This window comes from Macaca fascicularis, chromosome 9, assembly GCF_037993035.2.
Source record: "Macaca fascicularis isolate 582-1 chromosome 9, T2T-MFA8v1.1".
Lineage (NCBI taxonomy): Eukaryota > Metazoa > Chordata > Mammalia > Primates > Cercopithecidae > Macaca > Macaca fascicularis.
The window spans coordinates 108,985,460-109,005,040 of NC_088383.1; the positions used below are offsets into that span (position 1 = coordinate 108,985,460).

Below are 19,581 nucleotides of genomic sequence, written 5' to 3' on the forward strand. Positions count from 1 at the left end.
GTGCCATGTGCTGGGTCAGGGACACAGAGTGGAGCCACTGGTGAGAGGTGGCTGTCAGGAACTGGCAGCTAACAAGGTCGCCTCCCAGTTTCATGGACAAAGATTGCTTGAACACGAGACTCAAGGAGGGACCTCAGCAGGCCTGGGGTGTTCAGCAACTGTTCCTGGCCTAACACCAAGACAAGAACTTGAAGGCATCCATCTCCTTCCCACCGGCTTCTATATTCCACTCAGGCTGCAGGATGAGAGAGGCCTGGCATCAAACCCTGATCTGCTGGTTTGTGGCTGGGCAACCCTGGACACATAATTCTGACCTTGGGCCCTTCATGTGTACTGAATTTAAACACAACCTCATGGTGATACCTCAAATATTTAAAACAAGAATTAAGAGGTCTGGGCAAAATAGGTGTTCAACATTAGCACCTTCCTCTTCCATGAGTTTTTCCTTTAAGATGAGTACACATTGACCTCACCCTCCACTAGCTCCTGGGGCACTCAGCCCCTCTGCAGAACTGAGACTTTGGTTCTCTTTGCTTTGCCTTGTAAATATCCTGTTCATGAGTCTCTCAGGGCAGGACTCTTCCCTGTTATTCCTCTCCACTGTTTCAACTCCTACCCTTACCACCTCTCTTGGCTTCATTCTCAACTTTTAAAAGACTTTTGCTTTAAGTGTATAATAAAATAAAATTTGTACTGAGCCTGGAGCATAGCAAACACTCAGAATTCCCTTTACCTTTCACACTAGCATCGTCCAAAACAACTTCCACAGCGACAGAAATGCCCTCTAATCAGTGCGGCCCAATATGGTAGCCACTGGCCACCTGTGGCTACTGACCGCCTGAAATGTGGTTAGTGTGAAAATTAAATTTAATTTAATCATGCATGCCAAGTGGCTGCCACATTAGATGGGGCAGATCTATACAAGGCCCAGCTCTATACAAGACACCAGATCCAGGAGGGAGCCAGTCATTGTCTGAAATTTCTATAACCTTGCTCTGGATGGAGCAGGGCAAGGCCTCAAACCGTTTCAAAACTGTTCTAGCAAGCACTTAAGGTTTTTCTTAATTAAGAAACCTTTTTTTAATTGAGACAAGGTCTATGTTGCCAAGGTTGGTCTTGAACTCGTGGACTTATCCTGACTCAGCCTCCCAAAGCACTGGAATTACAGGTGTGAGCCACTACACTTGACCTGTCTAAGGTTTTTCTTTTAATAGATCACAATATCACACTGTGAATTCATTTCCTGGATCTTTAACAGAAATAAACTTGATTCCATTGTATTGAGACATTACCATTTTTGAAATTTTGTTTTGTATTCACTTGTGCCTTGTGTATTCCCGAAAGGCTAATCAGAAACTCAAAAGAATGCAACCATTTGTCTTTATCTACCTATTACCTGGAAGACCCCTCCCCACTTTGAGTTGTCCTACCTTTCCGGACCAAACCAATGTATATCTTACATATGTTGATTCATGTCTCATGTCTCCCTGAAAAATATAAAACCAAGCTGTGTCCTGACCACCTTGGCAAATGTCGTCAGGATCTCCTGAGGCTGTCATGGTCACGTCCTTAACTGTGACAAGATAAACTTTCTAAATTGATTAAGACTTGTCTGACATACTCCTGGTTTACACATGCTATCTCATATTTACGGATTCCACCCGCTTGCATGGAAGGGGAATTATACAAGTGCAAGGGGCATTGAAAGACATGAGAATTCTGCATACCAGTTTCTAATTTAAAAAATAGATACGCAAAACTATTACCACTAGATAAAAGAAGAAAAATAGTGAAAGAGGTCAGAAGGAGAAAAAATGTGAAAGTAATATTGGAGATTGTGCACTCAGTTCATATGTGTAATACGTTTCCTTATAATCTGAGTGTTGGGATATAAAGATACAAAGACAAGGCAGTCACAGCTTACTGGAGCGGAAACCCACCAGCAGAAACCTCCATGGGAACCAGCACCAGGTCCAGAAGTCATCAGGTATCATGCTGTCTGAAAACTGCCAGTTCTCCTATCTCTTCAAGTGAGGGGGGTAGGAATTACTGTGTCATGAAATCCCCAGCTTAGAAGGAAAAGTGCCAGGAAGAATAAGGAACTAATAAAGGTTGAATTTCTGTGTATGAAGTGTTTGTTTTTTTGTTGTTTTTTGAGATGGAGTCTTGCTCTGTCGCCCAGGCTGGAGTGCAGTGGTGCGATCTTGGTTCACTGCAACCTCTGTCTCCCAGGTTCAGGCGATTCTCCTGCCTCAGCCTCCTGAGTAGCTGAGATTATACACACGTGCAACCACACCTGGCTTGAAGATTTTTGGTTTTTTTTTTTTTAAAGAGAGAGAGAGAGAAAGGACAGGGTGGGCTTGGTTCAGCCTCTTAGGAGAATGCCTCACTTCCAAGCTCCTCTTTGCACCCCGAAGTCCTTGATGTCGCTGGCAGATAAGTGATAATCCTCTGAGGAAGTGTGGGGCAAGTGTTGGCCTCCCCACTCCTGACTCATTTATAAGGGCAGCACCTTTAATCCCCACAAACTCAGAGTGATGAAACCACATTTGCGAAATTATAACTGAAGAAATTCTGACAGTGAAAGAAATCAGACCTAACTGACTCCATCTTGCTTCTAATCTTTCAGCTGTCCTTGGTCGTTCCTGGGTGTAGGCTGAACTAACTTGAGGAAGGAATTCAGTTCATGGTTTGACTCTGTAACAAAATTGGTAATAGACCTTTCCTAAAAAGACCCCCTTCTTGCATGGGGACCAGTCTGCCTTTGTAGGACTAACAAACTGGCTATGAGATTAGAAATTACAGTTTAGGGGTCATGCAGCCTCTGGCTCCAAGAGCCTGAACCTCCCCAAATTGCTCCTGGGGATAAAATCACTATTGTAAAACCTAGTATCAGTGTCTGAGATATTTTGCAGACCCTGCACTCAATGGATCAGCAGACATCACCCAGACTGGTAATTTGGCCCAACCAGTTCTGCCATCGCATCCAGGAACAGAAGACATTAAGAAAATCTAATTTCAACCCCCTACGATTCCATTTCCAACCCGACCAATCAGCACTCCCCACTTCCCAAGACCTTACCCACCAAATTATCTTTGAAAATTCTGATCCCCAAGCTGGGCGCGGTGGCTTACACCTGTAATCCCAGGCCGAGGTGGGCAGATCACTTGAGGTCAGGAGTTTGAGAGCAGCCTGGCCAACACGGTGAAACCCTGTCTCTACTAAAAATACAAAAATTAGCTGGGCATGGTGGCGTGCACCTATAATCCCAACTACTAGGGAGGCTGAGGCAGGAGACTTGCTTGAACCTGGGAGGCGGAGATTGCAGTGAGCTGAGACTGCACCACTGTCACTGCAGCCTGGGGGACAGAGCGAGACTCCGGTTTCAAAACAAAACAAAACAAACGAACAAAAAACTCCGATCCCCAAATGCTCAGGGAGACTGATTTGAATAATAATAAAACTCAGATCTCCTGCACAGCCTGCTCTGCCTGAATTACTCTTTCTCCATTGCAATTCCCCTATCTTGATAAATCGCCTCTGTCTAGGCAGCAGGCAAGATAAACTCATTGGGCCGTTACAGTGAAATAGATTTCTTCTTCTTTTCTTTTCATTTTTCTTTTCTTTTCTCTTCTTTCTTTTCTTTTCTTCTTTTCTTTTCCTTTCTTTTCTTTTTTTGATAGGGTCTCACATTGTTGCCCAGGCTGGAGTACAGTGATGCAATCATAGCTCACTGCAGCTTCCACCTCCCCAGCTCAAGCGATCCTCCTGCCTCAGCCTCCTGAGTAACTGGGACTACAGGTCCACACCACCACGCCCAGCTCATTTTTGCATTTTTTGTAGAGATAAGGTTTTGCCATGTTCCCCAGGCTGGTCTCAAACTCCTGCAATCCTCCTGCCTCAGCCTCCCAAAGTGCTTGGACTGCAGGTGTGAGTCACCATGCCTGGCCAGATAGTCTTTTTTTTTTTTTTTTTTTTTTTCCCAGATGAATAACTATGACTCAGAGAAGGTAAGTTATTTGCTCAAGGTCACACAGCCAATAAGGAACAGAGCTAGAGTTAAAACCCACGTCTGTCAGAGTCCAAAAGCTATGCCCTTCACTGGGGGTTCTTCCCCTTTAGGAAACACCACCTATCCAGGCTGGCATTCCGTGCAGAGGATTTCCTCTTTAAAATAACTTTCTAGCTATAAAATAGAAAGGGCACCAGCCAGGAGAGGGCTGAGCCCAAAGTTGGAGGCCCTTCCTTCATGTTCTGTCAACCCTGCCCACTCTCGTCCTGTGAGTCCTGATCTCATGTCCTTTGTATGCAGTGAGAACTTTTCATGTGGTCACAGCCAGACACTGTATTTTCCATATAATACTTGGTTTGTATAATGGCCTCTGGCTTGAGTACATTTTACTAAGAATGGTTTTTAGGGCTTGGTTTAAAAATTTGCATCTCCTTTATTACTTCAAATCCTCAGGTGGCAGGCAGGGTGGGTCTGAATCAGACTGGGAGTCTAAAAGCAGCAGAGAAGCCCTGGGGAGCTGGCAGCAAGTGCTCTGGAGTTTCCTGGTGTTTCCCCAGCCCTGCTGCCTGCCCGGACTGAGGCCACCTTTTCTCCTGGCTTTCAGTGGTCTCCCCACTGACCTTCTAGCCTCAGTCTCCCCTCTGCCCCAGCCAGCTCTTCAGGCAGCAGCCGGGTCTCATTCTAAATCTGATTCTGCACTCCCCTCAGTAGAACCCTTCAATGGCTAGTTGTTTTTCTCAGGATAAAGTCCAAACTCTGTGCTGTGGCTCAAAGGTCCTTCATGATTTGGTCCCTCCCTACCCTACTGGCCTTGACTTCTGGCATCTCACTCAGCTGCCACCATGCTGAATTTCATGCAGCTCCCTTGAACAAGCTGCAAATCTTCCAAGAGCCTCAAGCTGTGCTGTCTCCTCAGCCTAACTATTGCTCTCCCATTTGCTTCCACCCGGCCAACGTCTCTTTATCTGACCTCATTATATCTCACCTTAGACTCTACTAGCTCTGGGATCCCTTTCCTGACCTTCCCAAGACTGGAGTAAGGCCCTTCCCACTGGCTTCTGTCCTTACCCTCAGAGTCAACGGAATCACAGCAATTATTACAGGGCACAAGAATGATCTGTTTCCTTCCCAAGTAGCCTGTGGCTGCACTGAGATAATGAACTGTATCTTCTTCCCCTTTGTATTTTCTGAATTTATTGAGAGCAAGGACTCAAAATATGTTCCCTGCATGAATAAATGGAAGAATGAATAAAATTCTGTGGCTATGCCAGTGAAAGTATTGTGACCACATTTCACAAACATTAGCTCTGTCAGGTGACTTTGTACCAAGGAACCTCAACACAAAGTAAGTGATATTCAGACAATCCGGAAAACTAAGCACATGCGGCAACCTCAGGTATAAAGTTTCACTAAATTGAAAAATGGAAACCCTCTCAAATAGCTGCCTCTTTATAACAACAAGAAAGGCACAAGGAACATGGGATTAAAATTAGGAAGAAATAAAAAATGGAAAGAAAGGATTAGCCTTTTAACCTGAGGAGTGAATTCCCTAAGTGGGAAAAGATACATTTTCTTCTGTTTTCTTTTTGACCACAGACAGAGAGATTGCTCAGGTAACAGAAAAATGAATTATGTGTTAATCCTAACCCCGAATGGCCTCCAGAGGAGGGTGAGTTGTCACAGCTAGAGCATCTCTGTTTTCTGATGGGTACAGCTAGAGCACCTATTGTTTTCTGATGGGTATGGGAATACAGTCAGCTCTCCGTATCTGTGGGTTCCCATTCAACCAACCTTGGATCAAAACAATTTAAATAAATAAAATAATAATAATAATAATACAGACTGAGCACCATGGCTAATGCCTGTAATCTCAGCACTTTAGAAGGCAGAGGTGGGAGGATCACTTGAGCCCAGGAGTTTGAGACCCTCTCACTACAAAGAAATTTAAAAATTAGCCAGGTATGGTGTCACATGCCTGTGGTCCCAGCTACTTGGGAGGCCGAAGTGAGAGGACTGCTTGAGTCTGGGAGGTTGAGGCTGCAGTGAGCCATGATTGCATTCCAGCCTGGGTGACAGAGTGAGGTTGTCAGAAAAACAAAAAATAAAATAACGCAACAATAAAAATAGTACAAAGTAAATACAATATAACAACTCTTTACATAGCATTTACATTGTATCAGGTATTATAAGTAATCTAAAGGTGACTTAAAAGTATATGGCTTTGGGAGGCCGAGACAGGCGGATCACAAGGTCAGGAGATCAAGACCATCCTGGCTAACACGGTGAAACCCCGTCTCTACTAAAAAATACAAAAAACTAGCCGGGCGAGGTGGCGGGCGCCTGTAGTCCCAGCTACACAGGAGGCTGAGGCAGGAGAATGGCGTAAACCCGAGAGGCGGAGCTTGCAGTGAGCTGAGATCCGGCCACTGCACTCCAGCCCGGGCAACAGAGCAAGACTCCGTCTCAAAAAAAAAAAAAAAAAAAAAAATTATATGGGAGGATATACCTAGGCTAAATGCAAATACTATGCCATTTTATAAAAGGAACTTAAGCACTCTTGGATTTTGGTATCTGAGGGGGTCCTGGAACCAAGAGACCACCGTACAGTCATGTCACTTAACAATGTAGATGCATTCTGAGAAATGTATCCCTAAGTGATTTAATCATTGTGCAAACATCATAGCATGTACTTATACAAACCTAGGTGGTATAGCCTCCTACACACATAGGCTAAAAGGTAGAGCCTATTCCTCCTAGGCTACAAATCTGGACAGCATGTTACTATACTGAATGCTACAGGCGATTGTAACACAGTGGTAATTGTGTGGGTCATATTCTTTATTTTGGTGTTGTTTGTTTGTTTTTGAGATGGAGTCTCACTCTGTCACCCAGGCTGGAGTACAGTGGTGCGATCTCGGCTCACTGCAACTCCACCTCCTGGGTTCAAGCGATTCTCCTGCCTCAGCCTCCCAGGTAGCTGGGATTACAGGCGTCTGCCACCATACCTGGCTAATTTTTTGTATTTTTAGTAGAGATGGGGTTCACCATGTTGGCCAGGCTGGTCTCGAACTTCTGACCTCAGGTAACCTACCCAGCTCGGCCTCCCAAAGTGCTGGGATTACAGGTGTGAGCCACCGTATTTGGCCTGTGTTACCTATTCTAAATCTAAACATATCTAATCTAAATCTAAACATATCTAAACATAGAAAAGGTATAGTAAAAACATGGTATTATAATCTTATGAGACCACCATTATACTGCCGTCCATTGTTAACCAAACATTATTATGTGGCACATGGCTGTAATTATTTAGTAGAGTTCAATTTCTCAGTGGTAAGAAAAGGGCTGTGTTAATTAGAGGTCCCGCGGGGAGGGGAGTAGATGAGGAAACTGGAGCCTGCCCTAACTGAGGCTGAGCTCTGAAATGATGTGTATGGCAAAAAACCACTTCCCACAGGGGACTCTGGAACCCCCACATGCCCAGTGAGGCTTTGTAAACTTGTGTGCTGCAAGGTAGGTGATGAAAGACCCTTCAAAATCTTCAGTAACATCTACTTTGCTCAATAATGCTTTTAGTACAAACGGCTTCTTCCTGGGGAACTCAAAGAGGAGGAGAGTGCTATGTCGTGCTGGGGACAGAGCCGGGACAGAGCCATGCCTCGGGGCAGCGGCACTATATTTCCATATCCAGCAAATGTTTTGAAAGATGCATATTTATTAAATGCCCATGTACGAAGAAGGGTAGCCATGTCACTGGGTATTTGCATGTCAAATTCTTTTCTTATTAAGATACTATTGGCTATTGCTGAAATGATCCTCTGGGATTTCAGAAGAACTGGTCACCTAATTTTGCTATGGGAACAACATCGATGATGGATCACTTACTTCAGCATTTCAGTCATGGTTCAGAAATCTTCACTGAGCACTACGTCTGTTGCAAACTCTGTGCTAAATTCTGGAGATGCAGCTGCCAACCAGCCAGAACCAGTCTCTGGATGCAGTGTAGACTGGCATGGAGCCTAAACCAGACTCTCAGTATGCAAAAACCTTACCAAACACCGCTAGATTTATGTACTACCACCTCAGCTTTCTTTTCTTTCTTTCTTTTTTTTGAGACAGAGTTGCACTCTTTTGCCCAGGCTGGAGTGAAGTGGCGTGATCTGAGCTCACTGCAACCTCCGCCCCCCAGGTTCAAGTGATTCTCCTGCCTCAGCTTCCTGAGTAGCTGGGATTACCGGCACGTGCCACCACATCCAGCTAATTTTTTGTATTTTTAGTAGAGATGAGGTTTCACCATGCTGGCCAAGCTGGTCCTGAACTCTTGACCTCAGGTGATCCACCCGCCTCGGCCTCCCAAAGTGCTAGGATTACAGATGTGAGCCACCACACCCGGCCACCATATCACCTTTCAATAGATCCTAATTCCTTTCATGATGACCTAGAGATGGTTTACCCCTGGAACAGACAGAGACCATTCTGAACTGTTCTGAATATGTTTGTATTTAAATATGTCCCAGTTAATAAAATAGAAAGAACGCTTTATCTGATCTGAGAGCAGGAGCAAAGCGTTTCTGAAGGGTTGCCTGGCACTGTGGGTTTCAGGCAGGGCCTCTCTGGAGCTGCCTCATTTCCATTCCTTTCTTTCTGGCTGCCTGGGGCTGCACTTTGGCTTTGACTCCGTGCCTTCTGCTGGGAGCTCTCCTCACAGGGCTTACTTGAGGGATGCTTCTTTTGAGGTGGAAGTGAACCTGGAAGGAAAAGAGCAGAAGCTAGGAGATCCATTTGGACCATCTTTTGCCATAGTTCTGGTTTCTGAGGGCTGGGTACTAGGGAGAATTATTATAGCAGTGACCCAGAGAAGCACTGGTGGTGTCATATAGACTTGCCTAATGTTCCCCCAAAATTGGTATGCAATCACTGGTGATAGATAGAGTATGATTGGATGAACTTAATATACATTGATTTTATATGTATTAGAAAAAAATGGGCTGGGTGTGGTGGCTCATGCCTGTAATTACAGCAATTTGGGAGGCTGAGGCGGTGTGGATTGCCTGAGGTCAGAAGTTCAAGACCACCCTGGCCAATATGGTGAAACCCTGTCTCTACTAAAAATACAAAGAAATTAGCCAAGCATGGTGGTGCACACCTATAATCCCAGCTACTCAGGAGGCTGAGGTGGTAGAATTGCTTGAACCCAGGAGGTGGAGGCTGCAGTGAGCTGAGATCTTGCCACTGCACTCCAGCCTGGGTGACAGTGAGACTCCATCTCAAAAAAAAAAAAAAAAAAAGAAAGAAAAAGGAAAAAAAATTAGGTTGGGCATGGTGGCTGTAATCCCTGCACTTTGGGAGACTGAGGTGGGCAGATCACTTGAGATCAGGAGTTAGAGACCAGCCTGGCCAACATGGTGAAACCCCACCTCTACTGAAAACACAAAAATTAGCTGGGCTGGTGGCGCACACCTATAGTTCCGGCTACTCGAGAGGCTGAGGCAGGAGAATTGCTTGAACTTGGGAGGCAGAGGTTGCAGAGAGCCGAGATCATGCCACTGCACTCCAGCTTGGGTGACAGAGTGAGACTCCATCTCAAAAAAAAAAGTAAAGAAAAGAAAGAAAAATATATCTACACATTAAATCATGATTTCACCAATACTGCCACTTAGGACAAGAGCCATGACTGACAGTGCTGTAATAATCTTCTTTATGCTACCTGGGTGACTCACAGGTGCCATGCTCAGGCATGCCGGTAAGTGTCACCGTGCTTCAGAACTAAACCTTCTGCCATACGTGTTTGACTTTATAGATGGTAGAGATGATAAACAGTGTTGGTATAGACTCTTTTATTTATTTTACTTTTTTTTTTTTTAAATTTTAGAGATGGGGTCTTGTTATGATGTCCAGGCTGGACTCAAACTCCTGGGCTCAAGATCCTCCTGCCTCAGCCTCTCAGCCTCCTGAGCAGCTGGGACCACAGACACATGCCGCCACACCCTGCTTTGGATTCTTAAACTGGAAATTTCCATGTGTGTTAATGCATCCTTTCAAGCACTACATTGCAACTTCTTTTCTGGCCACGGCACGCAGATGGAAAGATACTTTTCACTGACAAATGTGGGACATTCTGGGTGTGGAAGAGCCGTAGAACTATCCCAGGCTGAAGAGGAAGGAGAGGGAGTGGCACAGTGTCCTAACCACACTCCCCTGGGGCAGGCCTGGGCTTTCCCGCCCTTGGAACAGCTTGAGCCCCTGAAGCCAGCTGGGAGTTAAAAAACATGCCCCTGACTGAGAGGCCTCTCTGTGGGGTTATTTCCTGCCCCTTCCGCAAAAATCCATAGCCAATTTTTCTGCTAGTTCCTCCAGGAGGGGAGGAGGGAATCAGAGCCAACTGTACTGTATTATTTATCAGTTCCTATTTAGTAACATAGAAATCTAGGACAGAAAAAACGAGAGAGAAGAGAGACAAGAAAATGAGGCAAGGACAGAAGAAAAGGAAAGGAGTGGTGACATGTGGAAGGCCTTGGGGAAAAGCAAAGGGAACACTGGGCCCTGGAAGATATTTTATTTAATTTTATTTTTATTTTGAGATAAGGTCTTACTCTGTCATCCAGGCTGGAGTGCAATGGTGCAATCATGGCTCACTGCAGCCTCCATCTACTGGGTTCAAGTGATCCTCCCACCTCCGCCTCCCAAGTAGCTGGCACTACATGTGCATGACACCATGCCCGGCTAACTTTTGTATTGTTTTGTAGAGACAGGATTTCACCATATTGCCCAGGCTGGTCTCAAACTCCGAGGCTCAAGTGATCTGCCAGCCTTGGCCTTCCAAAGTGCTGAGATTACAGGTGTGAGTCACCGCACCCGACTGACACATTTTAAAGTTGGAAACCCTGTAGTAAACAATCTTTTTTTTTTTTTTTTTTTTTTGAGACAGAGTCTTGCTCTGTCACCCAGGCTGGAGTGCAGTGGCAGTCTCGGCTCACTGCAAACTCCACCCCCTGGGTTCAAGCAATTCTCCTGCCTCAGCCTCCCAAGTAGCTGGGATTACAGGCGTGCTCTACCACACGTGGCTAATTTTTGTATTTTGAGTAGAGACAGGGCTTTGCCATGCTGGCCAGGCTGGTCTCGAATTCCTGTCCTCAAGTGATCCGCCTGCCTCAGCCTCCCGAAGTGCTGGGATTACAGGTATGAGCCACCACACCTGGGCACTCTTTTTTTCCTTTTTTCTTTCCCAGACAGATGGATATCTGCTTTAGACTGGGAAGGGAGATAGACTCCTTTGTGATCAATAAATGGATTTTTAGTTGTTATTGTGTCTGGAAATTGTATTCAAATGACAGACATCTTTTCTTCTCTAAGTATATTTGACATAATGATGGATTATGTTAATTTATTTAAAGAATACGTGAAAAAGGGGGCAAAACTCTTTGAAATTGAGTGTGTTACTCAAAAGGACGTGCAGTTGTTTGAATCTGGCGTTGAACAGACTTGCTGGTAATGCAAAACTTATATATGTAGCTGCTTACCAGTCATTCAATTTTAGGATATAACAAGAAAAAAGGGAAAGAGGACCCCAGATCAGCTAATAGGCTACAATAAAAGATTTACTCTCTGTTTCCTGCAACAGTAATGGGAAGTAATTTACATTATTTAGGAGATGGGACTAGGGGAGTGGATGGAGGAAGAAACTATCTGGAAATTCCAGAGGAATTCTCAAAGCACTTAAAGCATAGTTATTTCCCCTGATCCTTGTGGTACAATAAGGAACTACAAACACAGGTTGTACACTTAGTATGAGTTCCAGTAACACATTGGCTAAGAAGGGAGCCAGAGAGCCTGATACAGGTTCGAATCCTGACTCCTACCACTTGTTACGTGATACTACCCAAGTTTCTTTTATCTTCTGTAAGCCATAAATGGGGATACTTCCATCTACCTCACAGGGTTGTTGTAAAGGTTAAATGAGATAATGCTGGAAAGCTCTCATATCATGTCATACATAGTACTTATTCAGTAAATAGTAAAAGACAAGCTTGACTTGACTGCATCATGTTAATAGGGAAAGGCGGTGGGAGGGTCTAGCAAGCTCTAGGGTTGTGTACAGAAGGAGCGGGTTGTGTACAGAAGGAGCGAGGCGGCCCTAGGAAAGGCTGACTTTTGAGAAATGAGATCTGTAGATGGCCGTTAAATAGGACTGCCTCATTACTTTGTCCTCATTTGAGAAATCTGAGGATTAGTGTCCACGATCTCTGAGCTCCGTTAGCTCTGAGATCTTAGTACAACTAAAACTGAAAAGATCCAGGCTGTAAAATCAAAGAAGTTCTTTGCTTCTCTTCCTATCCGTAAAAGAAAGCCCTGGAGAGTTGAATCTTGAAGAGTAGCTACTGGCTCTTTGCGGCCTTGAGTGGAAAGCAAGATCAGGGCCCACGGAGCACCAGAAGGTATGATAGAGCGCCCTCTGGTGGCAGTCCTTACTAGTGGCACAGAAGAATGCAAGCCCGCTGCCTTTCTCTGTAAAAACTGGTCTTAAAGAAATTAACCGATTTAGGCCGCGCACAGTCTAGGCAGTGGGAGCACAGTGGCTCATGCCTGTAATCCCAGTGCTTTGGAAGTCCGAGGTGCGAGGATCTCTTGAGCCCAGGAGTTCAAGGCTGCAGTGAGCCATGACTACCACTGGACTCCAGCCTGGGCTACACAAAGAACCCCGTCCCTACAAAAAATAACAAAAATTAGGCCGGGTGCGGTGGCTCATGCCTATAATCTCAGCACTTTGGGAGGCTGAGGAGGGTGGACCACCTGAGGTCAGGAGTTCAAGATCAGCCTGCCCAACAAGGTGAAAACCCATCTCTACTAAAAATACAAAAATTAGCTGGACGTGGTGGCAGCTGATGCCTGTAATCCCAGCTACTCGGGAGGCTGAGGCAGAAGAATCGCTTGAACCCAGGAGGCAGAAGTTGCAGTGAGCCGAGGTTGAGCCACTGCACTCCAGCCTGGGTGACAGAGCGAGACTCGGTCTCGGAAAAAAAAAAAAAAAAATTAGCTGGGCATGGTGGCATGTGCCTGTAGTCCCAGCTATCAGGAAGATGAAGCAGAAGATCTCTTGAGTCTGAGGCTGTAGTGAGCCATAATCGTGCCAGTGCACAACCTGAGAGACAGAGTCACTCCCTGTCTCTATGAAAGAAGAAGAAGAGGAGGAAGAGGAGGAGGAGGAGGAGGAGGAGGAGGAGGACATATTTGACCTATCTTGTTTGACTGTAGGTCATAAGACCCTACCTTATTTGACTGTAGGTCAAGGAGAAGGAGAAGAAGGAGGAGGAGGAGGAGGAGGAGGACATATCTGACCTACCTTGCTTGACTGTAGGTCATAAGACCCTCTTTTCAGAGAGGGTACTGACCCACACCCAGAAGGAAGAAATACATGGTCAGAGAGCCCAGAAGAGTCTGGACAGACAGGCCTTGCTGGATTTCTTCACTCAGTGCATAGCATTAGCTGATACTTTTTGTCCAATTGCATTTACAGCTAGGTAGCTGTACCTACTTTGTTGAACCTATGCATAAAAGTGGACAATTTCCCCTGTATCTTTGGGCCTTCGTTCTGAAGGCTCTTGTGTATGCACATTAAACAAATTGGTATGCTCCCCCCCACCAAAAAAAACCAAAAACAACAATAACAAAAAAAACACACACAGGCCAGGCGCGGTGGCTCAGGCCTATAATCCCAGCCCTTTGGGAGGCCGAGGTGGGCAGATCACCTGAGGTCGCAAGTTTGAGACCAGCCTGACCAACATGGAGAAACCCCATTTCTACTAAAAAAAAAAAATACAAAAATTAGCTGGGCGTGGTAGCACATACCTGTAATCCCTGCTACTCAGGAGGCTGAGGCAGGAGAATCACTTGAATCTGGGAGGCAGAGGTTGCGGTGAGCCGAGATCATGCCCCCACTGCACTCCAGCCTGGGCAACAAGAGCAAAACCTTGTCTCAAAAAATAAATAAATAAATAAAATAAAAATAAATTGGTATGGCTTTTCTCCAATTAATCTGTCTTTTGAGAGTTGATTTGGTCCCTGCATTCTAAAGGCTTTATGTGCATGTTCTCATTTCAGCCTTTTGTGAAGGAGGCACTATCATCACCAATTTACTGAGAAAGAAACTGAAAACAAGAGAGATTAGGTAATTTGTCCAAGGTCTGTGGGCAAATGAGCTGAATTTAGAACTAGGCAGTGCTTTGAATCTCTATGCTATGTGAGACAGAAGAGGAAAAGCCAAAAGGAAGTGAGGAAGGATATAATAGGAGAGTGACACAACAAAAATTAGGATGTGCGAGCAATTAATTTTTTAAAAACCGTAAAAGAAAGCTGGGCAAAGATGATAGCTGTACAATCACTGAAGATTTTGTAAGGGCCAAGGGCGGTGGCTCATGCCTGTAATCTCAGCACTTTGGGAGGCTGAGGCAGGCGGATCACTTGAGCCCAGGAGTTCAAGACCAGCCTGGGTAACATGATGAAATCCTTTTTCTACAAAAAGTAGAAAAAGTAGGCGGGCGTGGTGGTATGCACTTAAACTCACTCCCAGCTACTTGGGAGGCTGAGACGGCAGGACTGCTTCAGCCTGGGAGATCGAGGCTGCAGTGAACCACGATGGTACCACTGCGCTCCAGCCTGGGTGACAGAGCGGGACACTGTCCTCCAAAATAGACTGTATAAGTGATCTTTATAGTGCACCATCAAGCTCAGCCTAACTCACCAATGTTGGTTCCGCAGGACCCACGGTCACAGTCACTGTCTCTGGGTCAAACCCAGGTGCTATGGCACTAACAGTGTAGGTACCTGGAAGCAGCAGCCGGAAGTAATCACCATGGTCACCTGAAAGTCACAAGGATATAACTCAGTCCGCTGATTAAAAACCTGTCCCAAATAAGCTGGGGTTTTTAACTGACTACAAGCTTGGTGGCTTTTTTTTTTTAAATTATTATTATTAAATTTAACAAAGTTTAATTGATGAAGGAAAAAGCAATTTGCAAATTGGGCCCTCAGAATCACAGCAAATTCAGAGAGTAATCTCTGCACAGTTGGAGAGACTTTAAGAATAGAAAAAGGAAAGTAAAATACAAAAAAAACCAGAAGTGAGGTACAGAAACAGCCAGATTGGTTACAGCTTCGTGTTTACCTTATTTGGACCTGGTCTGGATAGTTAGCTTTTCTTTTTTTTGAGACGGTGTCTCGCTCTGTCACCCAGGCTGGAGAGTAGTGGCATGATGTGAGCTCACTGCAACCTCTGCCTCTCAGGTTCAAGCAGTTCTCCTGTCTTAGCCTCCCAAGTAGCTGGGATTACAGGCGCATGCCACCATGCTCAGCCAATTTTTGTGTTTTTAGTAGAGACGGGGTTTCACCCTGTTGGCCAGGCTAATATCGAACTCCTGACCTCAGGTGATCTGCCCGTCTCAGCCTCCCAGTGCTGGGATCACAGGTGTGAGCCACAGCCCATTGGCTTTTTTTTTTTTTTTTTGAGATGGAGTCTCATTCTGTCACTCTGTTGCCCAGGCTGGAATGCAGTGGTGTGATCTCAGCTCACTGCAACCTCCACCTCCCGGGTTCAAGCCATTCTCCTGCCTCAGCCTCCCAAGTAGCTGGGATTACAGGCATGCACCACCACACCCAGCTAATTTTTATATTTTTAGTAGAGACGGGGTTTCACCATGTTGGCCAGGCGGCTCTCGAACTCCTGGCCTCAGGTGATTGACCAGCCTTGGCCTCCCAATGTGCTGGGATTACAGGCATTAGCCACTGAGCCCAGCCATCTTTTCTCTTTTTTTTTTTTTTTTGAGACAGAGTCTTGCTCTGTCGCCCAGGCTGGAGTGCAGTGGCCGGATCTCAGCTCACTGCAAGCTCCGCCTCCCGGGTTCACGCCATTCTCCTGCCTCAGCCTCCCAAGTAGCTAGGACTACAGGCGCCCGCCACCTCGCCCGGCTAGTGTTTTGTATTTTTTTTTAGTAGAGACGGGGTTTCACCAGGTTAGCCAGGATGGTCTCGATCTCCTGACCTTGCGATCCGCCCATCTCGGCCTCCCAAAGTGCTGGGATTACAGGCTTGAGCCACCGCGCCCGGCCCTTTTCTTTTTTAAAATGAATAAACAAAGTCTGGTTCCCACTATGTTGCCCAAGTTGGTCTCAAACTCCTGGGCTCAAGTGATCCTTCCGCCTCAGCCTCCCAAAGTGCTGTGATTACAGGCATGAGCCACCGCACCTAGCCTGGCTTTTCTTAATAGCATGAAACTAGTGAAGATTTAAATCATTTGTGGGCTATCTTAATAGGAGTATGGCCTCAGCTCCTAGGAAGCAGGAGTTTTACTGTGCTCTATACTGAACGTGTTAAATGTAATTCCAGACCCTGTAGTTTAATACAAACTCACCTCCAGTAAAGGATCACTAGGAGAGAGGAAAGGGTGAAAGGTCTGTGAATGTTTTGCCTAATAAAGAAACTCCATGAGCCCACAGTTTTGATATTTGAAAGGCCACTGTGAAGAAATGATGTCTATCTAAAGAAATAAGAATGGGAAGTATGGGTTTAAGTTGCAGGGAGGCAGATTTTGCTAGACAGAAATAAAACCTGTTGAGGTCAGGTGTGGTGGCTCATGCCTGTAATCCCAGCGCTTTGGGAGGCCCAGGTGGGTGGATCACCTGAGGTCAGGAGTTTGAGACCAGCCTGGCCAACATGGTGAAACCCCCATCTCTACTAAAAATACAAAAATTAGCCAGACGTGGTGGCACATGCCTGTAGTCCCAGCTAGTTGGGATGCTGAGGCAGGATAATTGCTGAAAGGTGGGAGGTGGAGGCTGCAGTGAGCTGAGATCACGCCATTGCACTCAAGCCTCGGTGACAGAGCAAGATTCTGTCTCAAATAAATAAATAAAAGAAACAAACCTGTTGAGAGAAACAGAGCTACATAAAAAGGAATGGACTGCTTTGTGAAATTGTGAGCACACAAGCACGGACTAGATCAGAAGCCTGGAAAGGCTATGCAGATGTACGGTGCAAAATCTGCACCACTGAACATGGTGGCCCTGGGTTGGATAAAAAGCTGCTGGTGGTGTTGTATGGGTGTAATCTTATATTCAATGGGAAGGCTGGACTACATGACCACTAAAGATACAATTTTGAGAGTCCTATCTCTTTTTTTGAGATAAGGTCTCACTCTGTTGCCCAGGCTAGAGTGCGGTGGTGCTATCATAGCTCGCTGCAACCTTGAACTCCCGGACTCAAGCAATTTTCCTGCTTCAGTCTTTTGAATAGCTAGGACTATAGGCACACACCACTGTGCCTGGTTAATTTTATTACTTTTATTTTTTGTAGAGATGTGGTCTTGCTATGTTGACCAGCATGGTCTTGAACTCTTGACCTCAAGCAAACCTCCCAGCTCAGCCTCCCAAAGTTCTGGGATTACAGGCATGTGCCATTGTGCCCAGTGAGAATCCTATTTTTAATATTGCTTTTATTGGGCTGGTTGCAGTGGCTCGTATCACTGTGTTCCAGCCTGGGTGACAGAGCAAGACTGTCTCAAAAAACAAAAAAATTTCTTTTATCACCTTCAAAAGTATGGCAAGGGAAAAAATAAAATTCAAAAGAAACCTGTTTTTCCATAACAGGGAAAGAGCATTTTGGCTAATGACTTTCCATTCCTTTAGATTCAATTATGACAGTGACTTTAAAATTCATTTTTTTAAGTATATAGCAATGCATATTTGAAATAACAAATACGATAAACATTGAGACAAACAATAATGAGGAAGTCTTTTTCTGCCCCCTATTAAATGCCTGGAATTTACTTTAAAATACTTCAGCAAAGTACACATGTTGGATAGTTGAAATGACACCCCAGGGACTGTCGTTTTCTTAACTGGGGACTTGCATCCTGAAGTGGTGAGCGAGTGTCATATCAGAAAGGCCCCATTCCAGATGCAGCTCCTATGAGGGCTTCAGCTAGCTTTCTCTCTCCTCAACACTAGATGCTTTGCTAAGTAACATAATGAATGTTTACAATGGGTTTTTTCACTGGTGAAATGATTCATTTTTTTTTTTTTTTTTTTTTTTTGAGATGGAGTCTTGCTCTGTCATCCAGGCTAGAGTACAGTGGCTCAATCTTGGCTCACTGCAACCTCCACCTCCTGGGTTCAAGTGATTCTCCTGCCTCAGCCTCCTGCGTATGTGGGACTACGGTTGCCTACCACCATGCCCGGCTAATTTTTTGTATTTTTAGTAGTGACGGGGTTTCACCACGTTGGCCAGGCTGGTCTTGAACTCCTGACCTTAGGTGATCCACCCGCCTTGGCCTCCCAAAGTGTTGGGATTACAGGCATGAGCCACTATGCCCAGCCTAATAATTTGTTAATTAACACAATGGCAGGTAAAAGTGGCAGTTATTGGAAAAATCAGTGGTGTTTAATATGTTTTGTTTTTGTTGTTGTTTTGAAATAGAGTCTCACTCTGCCCAGGCTGGAGTCCAGTGGCACAATCTCGGCTAACTGCAACCTCCACCTCCTGGGTTCAAGTGATTCTCCTGCCTCAGCCTCCCAAGTAGCTGGGACTACAGGCACATGCCACTATGCGTGGCTAATTTTTTGTATTTTAGTAGAGATGGGGTTTCACTGTGTTGCCTAGGCTTGTTGCAAACTCCTGAGCTCAGGCAATCCGCCCGCCTCGGCCTCCCAAAGTGCTGGGATTACAGGCGTGAGCCACCGCACCTGGCCACACACAGCTAATTTTTGTAGTTTTAGTAGAGACAGGGGTTTCACCATGTTGGCCAGGCTGGTCTTGAACTCCTCACCTCAAGTGTTCCTCTCACCTGGGCCTCCCAAAGTGTTGGGATTACAGGCGTGAGCCACTGTGCCCAGCAATATATGTTGATTGGCTAGCCTGTTTTAGAGACATTCCCACACTTGCTTGGACAGAGCATAAGAATCTAGCAAAAGCCAGGTGTGCCCTTCTGGAATCCCAGCACTTTGGAAGGCTGAGGCAGGCAGATCACTTGAGCTCAGGAATTTGAGACCAGCCTGGACAACAGGGCAAAACTCTGTCTCTGTAAAAAAAATAAAAAACAAAAAAATTAGCTGAGCATGGTGGCATGCATTTGTAGTTCCAGCTACTTGGGAGCCTGGAAGGTCAAGGCTGCAGTGAGTTCTGATTGCACCACTGCACTGCAGCCCAGGCAATAGAGTGAGACCCTGTAATCCAGCTATTTGGGAGGCTGAGGCAGAAGAATTGCTTGAGTTTGAGACCAGCTTGGGCAACATAGTGAGACCCCATCACTTTGCTTGAAAGAATCTAGCAAGCCCTGAAGAAGGCTGTGCTTATAAGAATGATTCCTACGATTCAGAAACATTTCTGTAAAAAACAGAAAAAGAAAAAACAAATAAAAAGGATGATTCTTGAGTTTGGATTCCTAAACAGTCCTGTGTCCAGACTCTGGTTGTCTGATACTTCACTGTGAAGCTACAGGATTCTGCCTTTAGACAATACTTTTGCCTTAAATGAACTTTTCATGTAAGATGCATTGAGATCACTTTAAAGAACAGAAAGC

General features: G+C 45.4%; 1 protein-coding gene and 1 non-coding gene across 4 annotated transcripts in view; both read right to left on the minus strand.

Moving 5' to 3' along the window:
• Positions 1-967: 967 nt before the first annotated feature.
• Positions 968-1,107, minus strand: LOC123566998 (small nucleolar RNA SNORA9). Its single transcript, XR_006689709.2, has one exon. It is a non-coding gene; the product is annotated as a small nucleolar RNA SNORA9 (small nucleolar RNA).
• Positions 1,108-8,492: 7,385 nt separating this feature from the next.
• CPN1 (carboxypeptidase N subunit 1) overlaps positions 8,493-19,581 on the minus strand; it is a 40,841-nt gene continuing 29,752 nt past the window's right edge. The window contains exons 8-10 of one of the 3 annotated variants that reach the window (XM_065521260.2): positions 14,752-14,870; positions 13,860-13,960; positions 8,493-8,761 (exon numbers count right to left, since the gene is read on the minus strand). In XM_065521260.2, the coding sequence (XP_065377332.1) occupies positions 13,898-13,960; positions 14,752-14,870 (182 nt within the window). In that variant the 3' untranslated portion in view covers positions 8,493-8,761; positions 13,860-13,897. The remainder of the gene's footprint in view (positions 8,762-13,859; positions 13,961-14,751; positions 14,871-19,581) is intronic. The other 2 variants (XM_005566175.5, XM_005566176.5) reach the window with 2 other exon arrangements.